General features: G+C 50.9%; 1 protein-coding gene across 5 annotated transcripts in view; it reads right to left on the reverse strand.

Annotated features, from left to right (window-relative positions):
- Positions 1-8,273, reverse strand: part of FSTL4 (follistatin like 4) — a 398,415-nt gene extending 390,142 nt beyond the window's left edge. The window contains exons 1-2 of one of the 5 annotated variants that reach the window (XM_072841007.1): positions 6,408-6,655; positions 5,762-5,832 (exon numbers count right to left, since the gene is read on the reverse strand). In XM_072841007.1, the coding sequence (XP_072697108.1) occupies positions 5,762-5,832; positions 6,408-6,464 (128 nt within the window). In that variant the 5' untranslated portion in view covers positions 6,465-6,655. Of the gene's footprint in view, positions 1-5,761; positions 5,833-6,407; positions 6,656-7,826; positions 7,961-8,138 lie in introns of those variants that run through there. The other 4 variants (XM_072841012.1, XM_072841009.1, XM_072841011.1 and 1 more) reach the window with 4 other exon arrangements.
- Between the last annotated feature and the right edge of the window lie 1,603 nt (positions 8,274-9,876).

Consider the following 9,876-nt stretch of genomic DNA (forward strand, 5'->3'; position numbering starts at 1 on the left):
AATATAAGCACATCACAGGGTGGGTAGGTGGGACTTGTACTCCAGAATTAGATAGACCAGAGTTTAAACCCTACCACCAATACTTCTGTTCCCCCAGAGAGAAGTTTCAAGTACTTCCGAGCCTTAGTTTATTCACCTCTAAAATGGAGTTGATGATATGTACTCCATAGGCTTGCTGTGAGGGTTGAAGAAGTGTCAGCCACGTAGTAACAGCTCTACAAATGCTAGCTGTTATGTGAAAACCCACCCAACATGCCAGCCACCACTATATTTACAAGAACAAATGAGGGTGAAGAAGCTGTGTCACTTCTGTTCAGTTACCGCATAACCATGCTTCAGTCACTTCAGAGACATTTGGGGCTGGGCACACAATTAGTGTTCAATAAACACTGATGAGGAATTATGTTAAATGTATGGTACCCTGTTTGTGGGTGGTGCCTCAGTTTACAAGACAGTGAGCTTCAAAATTCCATGATAAGGCTCATTAGTTTCCTTTCAAAACTATTCCTTCGTGTAGAGGAATTCAAGCACCCAATGGATAATGGAATTTCAATAACCTTTAAGGTGGTTCCTCAGACTCACATGATATCACATGACAAGTTCTAGAAGACAAGAAATGGGCAATTTAAAGTAATCAAAGAATTACATGGATGAAAAAATGAAGGATCAGCTACAACAGATAATCAACTCCCTATCATGTGCTGGGCATGATGTTAATGGGCCAAGGACAGAGGTTAGGACGTGTGTGCCATAAGCTCTACCTTTTTCTTTTTTTTTTCTTTTTTTTTTTTAAGGTTTCCACTGTAAACATTCCAATCTTGATTTCAGTAGCTCCCTCTAAGCAATGCAGCCAGGAAGCTAGAACTCATTGTGCAGTATTTACAACTCGTACTCAAGGAAACCGGAGGGGTTATTGATTTCTGTGAGCACTACACAATTTAGTGCTTAATTGCATGTGGTGCACACGGCATCATGATTATGGCTGGGGAGATGAAAACACAGAGCTCCTTAGGAGGCCAGCACCCCATGCAATCTGGCCTTGAACTGGGGTCGAGCAGGTGACCCAGTCAGCAATGATGAGCTACTGAGGGACATTAGAGTCTGAAGGAGGAATCCACTCCTATCCAGCCCCATGGCAACAGCTCTGGAGGATGCCTTGTTTGAACAAGAAGGGTTGGAGGTATCCCACAATTGCTAGTGCTGATGCCAGGGCTACCAAACAAATTCACTCCTATCAACTCCAAGTTTCCTTTGGCTGCCTTTCCAGATATGCTTTATGTCCCTCACTTGAGACTGAAATGCCCACAGGAAGGAGAAGTCAGGCTAAAAATTATGGCATCTAACACTGGCCTATGAAAAGGCAAGGTTATAAGTTACGACTGTCTTTTTAAGAAAATGTGTCTCTTGTCTTACAAACGATCCACAGGCTTCCATTCCTCTATCTGTTTCTTCGTCTTTGACATCTGTTGGCAAAGCTGGAGCGACTGGGGCAGGAGAAGTCCAAGTGGGCAGTAAATATAATGTGAAGGTCAAACTCTCATCACCACTGGCACCTGCTCTGCACTCTGAAGAGGGCTACCTGAGACAGAACCAGAGCAACCCCAGCAGACCTCAAGCTCACACTCCATATCCGGGGCTCTAGCTTCAGGGTGTAAGTCCTTCATAGGAATTGAGGAGTATGGAGGGGGAAAAAAAATCACATTCAGGACTAAAAGAAAATAAAAAGGCCTTTCCCAACTGCTACCAGTTCTTCTGAAAATAAATAAGGCAACTCCCTACTCTCCATAAATTATTGTTTTCTGAATGCAGCCATGTGCCTGAAACCACAGAGAGCAGTTACTAGATTTTTGGAAAATATATATACCAATCCTGAGGGGTGCCTGGGTGGCTCAGTGGATTAAGTAGTCGACTCCTGGTTTCAGATCAGGTCATGACATCGAGGTTATGAGATTGAGCCCCTTGTTGGGCTCTGCACTCAGCCTGGAGTCTGCCAGAGACTCTCCCTTCTCCCTCAGTCCCTCCCACTCATGTACATGTGCTCTCTCTCTCTAAAATAAATCTTTTAAAAACAATACCAATACTCAAACCAGAACTAGAAAGACACTACTTCCTACTTTATTTTTGGTAATTCTTCCCTACTTATCCACTATCAAACAGCACTCATGGGGCAAGCATATGTACAAAAGGTCTTCTTTTCTCCCTTTTCATGTTTTTGAGCCTGAATAAACCAAAAGCAACAAAATAACCAAAATGTATTCTACTTAACATATAAATGTCAATTTCTGGAGTTATGAAATATTCAAGGCACAAAACCTACTATTTAGTTTTCAATTTGCCTAGTAATCCAAGACCAATTATGTTTGATGTTTTATTATTAATGGACAGCATCAAAATAAAATCCATTCATTTCAATTGTGGCAAACTCAAACTGTTTTAGAGGGTGCACCTAGACCTGTGCTATTAACCCAGTTGTTTTGAGTTGTGCTTCAAGAAATCTGGGCTTCAGCCCTACAGCACCTGGACTTGTCTCCGGCTTGTGATGAGGTTCCCCTGAAGATTTAAAGATGAAGAAACACAATAGCCAGTCTAATTACTGTAATATTTCCAGACAGCTTCTTTGTAACATTTTGCTCAGCTTGGCCACCACCAAATCAGACTTCATTTGCAAGGTGGACACATGTTTGATGTCATTTTATACTCACTATGATTGACAATTCATTTTATCTACAGGAGCAACAGCCTAAAAATTTACAACTCAAGTTTTATGATGGTTTGGTTCATAAAAAAATTAATATTGCGTCTAAATCAATTTTGATGATCTATCTAATAACCAAACAGAGGCCATCTATTTGGTTAGTACTTACATGGCAATTATTACGTGTCAGGCACTATTTTAAACACCTTACAGGTATTAATTCATAATCCTCACTTCTACTCTATGAGGAGGGCATTCATTAGGCCCTTGTCAGAAGACACGGCAGACAGGTCACAGAGAGGGTAAGTACCCTGCCAAAGCCATGTGGCAAATAAATGGCAGAGCTGGGACTCCAAGCCACATAGTGGAACTTGGCATGAAATCTATGCTCTTCACATCCACCCTCTGTGCGTCTCAATACATAGCAATATTTTGTTTCAATCAAAAGTTGTTTTGGGGTGCCTGGATGGCTCAGTGGTTGAGCATCTGCCTTGGGCTCAGGGTGTGATCCTGTGTCTGGGGAACGAGTCTCCCATCAGGCTCCCTGTGAGGAGCCTGCTTCTCCCTCTATGTCTCTGCCTCTGGGTCTCATGAATAAATAATTTTTAAAAAATCTTTTTAAAAAATGGTTGTTTTTAGTAAGGTAGGGAAAACCTAGGTAGAGCAAGATAGGAAATTCTGAGTCTGTGGCAGCTGCCAAGAGCTATACTCCTCTACAGGAACAGGAAAAGAATGAGGAAAGAACCAAGCTGATCCTCTCTGCATCCCTCCCCGGAATGGGGCCACTTGGCACACGGTCCTCAGCTCCCATAGCTGCTGTCTTTATTGGACAAGAAGAAATGTAGTTGAAAAGAAAGAAATCATGAGGCAATGCACAGAATGCTGGGGAGCAAGGATGTCTGTCAACTGATAGGGGAGTGCCAGCATGTTGAAGACAGTCACTTTGAGGGAAGTAGATCTGTTGACTCATTACTCCTCACCTTCAAATAGCCCTATCGATCTTCAGACAGAAGAAAATACCAGAATTTCCTCATTAGAGAAATGGGCAGGTACCATCTATAATATCACAAACTCTCTTTTTCAACCTTGAGTTCCTTTTTGAGATCAATTTAGGTTTATAAGCTTCATTCAATCCATGTTAGAGTCCTAAGACTGGCTATAAATCTATCTGAGATTGTTCTCATAAAAGAGCTGGGACTGCCTTTTCTTTCAAACAACTCATAAAGCACAATCACTTGATATTTAAGAGCTGGTTCCTCTGAGGTTTTCTACCCAAGCCTCACTTTCCCCCATGCTCAAGGGAATCATGTGCTAGTGTGGCTGCTGCACAGACAGGACACCAGAAGCCTGGAAGATCAGAGAATTCACCCAATGTGTCATCCAAGTCAGGAGCCAGATCTAGACTGAAACCAGGCATCTGACCCCTACGCAATAATTTTGCTTCTTACATAGTCACGAACACATATACAATGTTTGCATTCTGTTTAGATCAGACTACTTTTGCTTTTCTTAGTGCTGGATAGGCCCTACTAGATCACCTACCTGCTTTGTGTATAAAGCACAGGATTTTCTGGGCTTTTAATTATAAGCCAATATCTACACAATTACTTGCATTTAAAATTATAGAGGTACCATACAAACTTGTATAATGTAACATTTGGGAAACTGACTCACTTTTCCAAGAAAGTTGAAAAATATGACATAAGAAGGCAAATGGTTAAGGAGAAATAGGTATGAATAAGTCCATTCCAAATCTGCCCCACCACAGAAGACACACCAGCATGCAAATGGTCTTTATTGAACAGGGTCAGAGGCCAGAGAGAAACACTGACACTAAACTGGCAGTGGTTCTAATACAAACTTCTCTTTTCTCCTCTGAGAGCCAGCCTTGTTTGGAAAGAATGGGAATTCAGACCTTCAGAGCTTTCAGAGACATTATTCATTAGTACTCTTGCAGCAACTCTCCCAGAACATTGGGAATATTACCAAAGTAGACATTATAGATTAGCTACATGGAAATCATTTCTCTTTGTAACCACCAAGATCAGAAATTATGAAGATGCTTTGGTAGAACCAAGCAATACCACCCCAACCTTAAAGAGAACAAACAGTAAAGTGTGTGGCCCTGAATTTCCAACCTTTCCAACTAAGTGTATGCATTAGTCAATTAACTTCAGGTACATAGCATTTTGCACAGATGTCAGTCAACAAATGGAAACCACCTGGAGACCACCAGACTCCTGTAGCCTCCGGTATGTCTACCCAATGTTAAAAGGAAAAAAAAAAAAAAAAAAGCCATATTGACCCTAACCTAACACCATGAGACTATACATTAATTTCTTCTCAAATGCTCAGGACCCTAGTTTTGACATCCAAGTGTTTTTAAAAAAAGCAAGGGTTTCAAACTTTCTAAGATAGCCCCTAAAATACCAACCCAGGGAAATCAGGCATGGAAATATATCAGGCTAACCCTGCAGCAAGTCATAATGAAGTTACACTGCATTTCGCATTAATTATCTGCTCTTTATCCTTGGTTAATTCTTCCAACATTTGATAAATTGGATGCCTAAATTAGTCTTGTGCAACGTGTCAATCTACGACACTCCTATATACCATGAAGTTTAACCCACACACCTGTGAGTTCCAGAAACCCTCAGAGTTTCAACATTTGGACTATACTAAAGTACCATGTTCTCTCAACAGGAGTTCTATTTTACTTGAAGTTCCATGCCTTGTGTTAGGCATTAAGAGAAAGAAAATGTAAGGACATATGTGCTCTTGAAATAACTTCCTAATTTCATCAAGTTAGTAAGCACACAATAGACCACACATAAGCAACACAAGAAGGTTGAATTTTCAGAAAAATACCAAGAAAGGTAAAGTAGGAATTAAAAATATAAGAAATTCTGACTAGTCAATGACCTGTTTCTGGACTATAGTATTAAGTCAAACAGAAGATCACAACATGAAGATCACTTGAAAAAGAAAAAAAAATCCTGCAACTCTGAGAAGAAAAGGAGAATCCTGAGCTACTGATGATGGTCAAGGGAGAAAAATCCAACCTACCCCTCATGCACCCACTTCCAGGACAGCGCAGAAGGGATAAAAATTCTCCCAAGGCCCATGGGAATAAGTTCCTGTCTCAGAAATAAAAATAGATTTCCTGAAATTAATGAAAATTTAAGGTGGTCAATAATGTCTAAGACAGGAAAAGCCACTGGAACAACTTTAATACAGTCCAGTATACATAAGGCAGGCTATCATCTCGCCTGCCCTTTGGCTCAGTCTCAAGTCTTGGGGGAGGGGGTGTCTGTTCTCCTAGGATAGAAAGAAAACTAACATTCAGCTAAGTGTGTCTGAACAGAAGTGGTGTAGTAACGCTGCAGTGTTTTACAAAACCAAGGAGGGAAGCAGGCATGGGCTCTGTGGGGCATCGGTTCAAGGCTTTGCTCTGAGCTACTGCCTTAGGATTGCTGGGGGCTCTGCTGTCCTAAAAGCGCCATCCTTCACTCCCCTGACCAAATACCACCACCACCCCACCCCACCCCCACCCCCGTTGAGCCCTCCACCTGCCCACCACCCAGATCAGAGCCTGTCCTGGGAGCCAGCAGGAGCAAGCACAGGAGCCCATCCACTCCCGGACTGACAGGACACTGTTAGAAGTCGGGTCTGACTTTCCCCTAAGCCCGGTGATGGAAAAATAACTTTAAACCTTCGAGAAACGTCTGAATTTCTTCCCGATGCCTGACAGATCGCAACACAGGCCCATGCCCGGTGCACGTTTGGTTAAGAGTGTGACGGTGCCACCTCCTAATGGAATTCCGTTGATGTGAGGCCCAGAGAACGTGGACGAATGTCTGCATCTCGGGGACCATCCAGCACAGTTCCCGGTGCACAGGCAGGCAACACATTTAGGAAGGGAACGGATCAAAGCGACGGGCGCTGTTTTTCACTCGGGGGAAGCGACACCTAGAGGAGAGCGGAGGAGGGAGCGACCCGAGCGCGATTCCTCAATGTCGGCGACAGTCCTCCGGAGCCAGGGCGGCTGCAGCGCGCCAGCGGCCCGACCCGCGGTGCGAGGCGCAGCCCGGCGGGGTCCGGCCCCGCGGGGCCCCGCGCGCTCTGCACCTGCCGGAGTCGCCGCCTGCGGCGGGCGTCTGCCCTTGCCAGAGGGGCGGGAGCCCAAGTCCTCAGGTGGCAGGCGGCGGGCGAGCACCCCGGGGCGCCGCTCCGTCCGCTCCAGAGGGCCCCGAAGGCTCGCGCCGCGCTCGGCCGCCCACTCCCGACGGCCGGAGCCCGAGCGCCGCGCTCGGTCCGCGCCGCCCGGGTGCCCCCCAAACTTGAAGCAGGCCTCCTGTGCTGGCGCAGGGGGGCGCAGGGGGGCGCAGGCGGGCGCAGGGGGGCGCAGATCCCCCGCTGCACGCGCTGCCTTAGGACCAAGCTCCCTGCCCGAGCGTCCCCCAAACTGCTCCCTAGCGGCTCCGCAGCGGGAAGCCCAGGTCGCTCCCTCGGAAGGACCCGGGCCGCGGGCTTCGCGGGGGCAGGGCGCGCCCCGGGGCCCCCTCCTCAGCCTCCGCCGAGCCCCCGCGGGCGGACGCGGCGGACCTCGGGGGAGCGACGGCCAGGCGGGGCGCAGCGGGCCCTTCCGGCTGCGGCGGGGACACGCAAGTTTGCCCGCAAAGCCGGCGCGGGGAGGCAGCGAGGACGCCCGCTCCGCACCCCAGCCCGGCCAAGGGCGCGCGGCTCGCCGAGGCCGCCCGGGGGCCCGAGCGGGGAGCGGCGCCTGCGGGGTCCCGGAGCGGTTCCGCTGCGCGCGCCGGCCGGCTCGCCCTGGCACCGGCTGCGGCCCCGGCCACCCCTCCGCGCCCCAGCCCGCCCCCCGAGTCCTGGCCGGGGCCGGGGAGCCCGGGCGCGCCCGAGTCCCGCGGTCCCGAGCCCGCCGCCCGCCAGGCGGGCAAACTTGGCTCTCCCGGCGAGCGCCCGCGCGGGTCCTGCGGGGAGGGGCGGCGCGGGGGGCGCGGGGGGCGCGGGGGGCGCGGGCGGCGCGGGCGCCCGGACCCCAGCGGCGCGCGGCGGGACCGGCTGGCGGCGGCGGCGGCGGCGGCTCGGCACCCTCCCCGCGCCCGCGTACCTGAGGTGGCCGGGGCCGCGGCGAGACCAGGTAGCCGGCCCACGCGAGCGCCCGTGGCGGCGGCGGCGGCGGCGGCGGTGGCGGCGACCCGGCCGCGCGTCCCTCGGTCGGTCTCCGCGGCTGTCGGCGGGTCGCGGGCGCGCCGGAGGCTGCCTCGGCTCCAGCTCCGCGAGCCGCCGCTGCCGTACCGCCGCCGCCGCGGCTGCCCTATTTCTGCCGCCGGGACCCGAGCCCGTGACGTCACCCTGCCGGCCCCGCCTGCCCAATCGCCGCCACCTGTGCGCGCGGCCCGCCCGCCCGCCCGCCGCTCACCCCCGCGCGGGGCCCGAGGCAGGTGCGCGGAGCAGCCGGGCGCGCTCGCGGGGCGCGGGGACTCCGGGTGCCCCAGGGCGAGCTCCGGCCCCGCGGGGGAAGGCGGCGCGCTTCCGCAGCTGGCTCTCCTAGGGCTCCGCGGGCGGCCGCCCCCTTCCGCTCCCCTCCCCGCCCCTCCCCTCCCCTCCCCTCCCCTCCCGTCCCCTCCTCGGGCTCCTGCCCGGGCCGAGTTTCCCGCCGGTGCTCTCGAGATGGTCAGCGGCCACAGCTGTGGAGCCCGGCGGGCCCGGACACCTCACCCGCGCCCGTGGCCCTGGACGCCGAGCCTAGGGACACTCCCCCTCGCTGAGAGCCGACAACCTGCCGACAAGCAAAGTTTTTCTCTCTCTCGGCTGGCTCTGCCCGCTACCAGCTGGAGAATCTTACAAAATCCTGTGCATACGAGGGCAGTCCCAGGTGACACTGGCTTAGCCCGGCCAAGCTGCGACGAGAGGGTCCCCTAGCCCCCCTTCCAACGAGACAGTTTCACTGCCCTGACTTCATCCCCAAGCCTGGAGCTCCCAAACCTTTCTGGATCCCTATTCAACATCCAGAACTCCTGGAGACTCCCACCCTGGCTGTCGGTATTGGTGCCCAAATAAATTGTAAACACCTCTGTAACAGCTAGCAACCCCCCCCCCGACACACACACACACACACACACACACACACACACACACACACCATCTGTCTGTAGTCCAAGTCTGACATCAGACTTAGGAGTGAGACCCTACCTAAGCCAGGCTGGTGGTAACTAACCGGCAAGAGCCTTTCTGGGGAGCTGCTCCCTGCTCTGTGTGGGCACCAGGTAACTTGCTGGCGTGGTGAACAGTAGTGTCTTGTCCATGCCCCTGTGGTCTCTTCTCGTCTGGAGAAGGGGACAGAGGGGATTTTCTGAGAATAAGTTTAGTTAAATATCAAGAGAAGAGGAAGAATAAAATGCTGGCATGGAGGAAAAGGTGTCACATTTGCTCTTTCCTTCAACAGATGTTTACTGGGTGCCTCCTATATACCAGGCACCGTGCTAGGTGCTGGGAAGACAGCAGTGGATGGACCAGAATAGTCCCTGCCCTCACATAGAATTCTATCTGGGATCCAGCTCTCCCCCCCCCTACCACTGCCCAGGGTATACCCCAGGCCAGTCATATCAGTTTCTCCATCTGCAAAACGAGGAGTGCATGAGACCCTGGGTGACTTCCAGGTCTCCAGCACTGTGACTTTCCACCTGGAAACTGTGATGTGGGCTCAGAAGGACAAAAGCCATTCCATCCTCAGTGCCCTAGGGCCTTGGCAGGAATGATGCTCTCTCATATTTGACCATAAATCTTTGCCAAGGCCATCCGTGACTGAACCCCCAAGGCTGGCTTGAGGCCAGGTTCTCTGCAGCTGGACTGGGGAAAAGATGGCACTTTTCCATCCTGGGAAAAAGAGAAGAAGGACTGGACATAAAAGGAAGCAGGGGAATTGGAAATGTGCTATGCGTCCCTCTGAAATTTAATTCTAAGTCCGTGGACAAGATGGAGCCCCACAGCTCAGAGACTGGGTTTAGCTCCCCTCCCACACTTTGAGGTGTTTGGAAAAGCAGATTTCTGTTCTCAGCTCTGAGCACAAAGTCCCTGAGTCAGCCTAGTGGCCCTATTACATAATCAAGGCGGGCCTTGGGGTTTATATTTTTAATAACTCTGGGTCATACATAAGC

The sequence above is a fragment of the Canis lupus genome, chromosome 10, assembly GCF_048164855.1.
Source record: "Canis lupus baileyi chromosome 10, mCanLup2.hap1, whole genome shotgun sequence".
Lineage (NCBI taxonomy): Eukaryota > Metazoa > Chordata > Mammalia > Carnivora > Canidae > Canis > Canis lupus.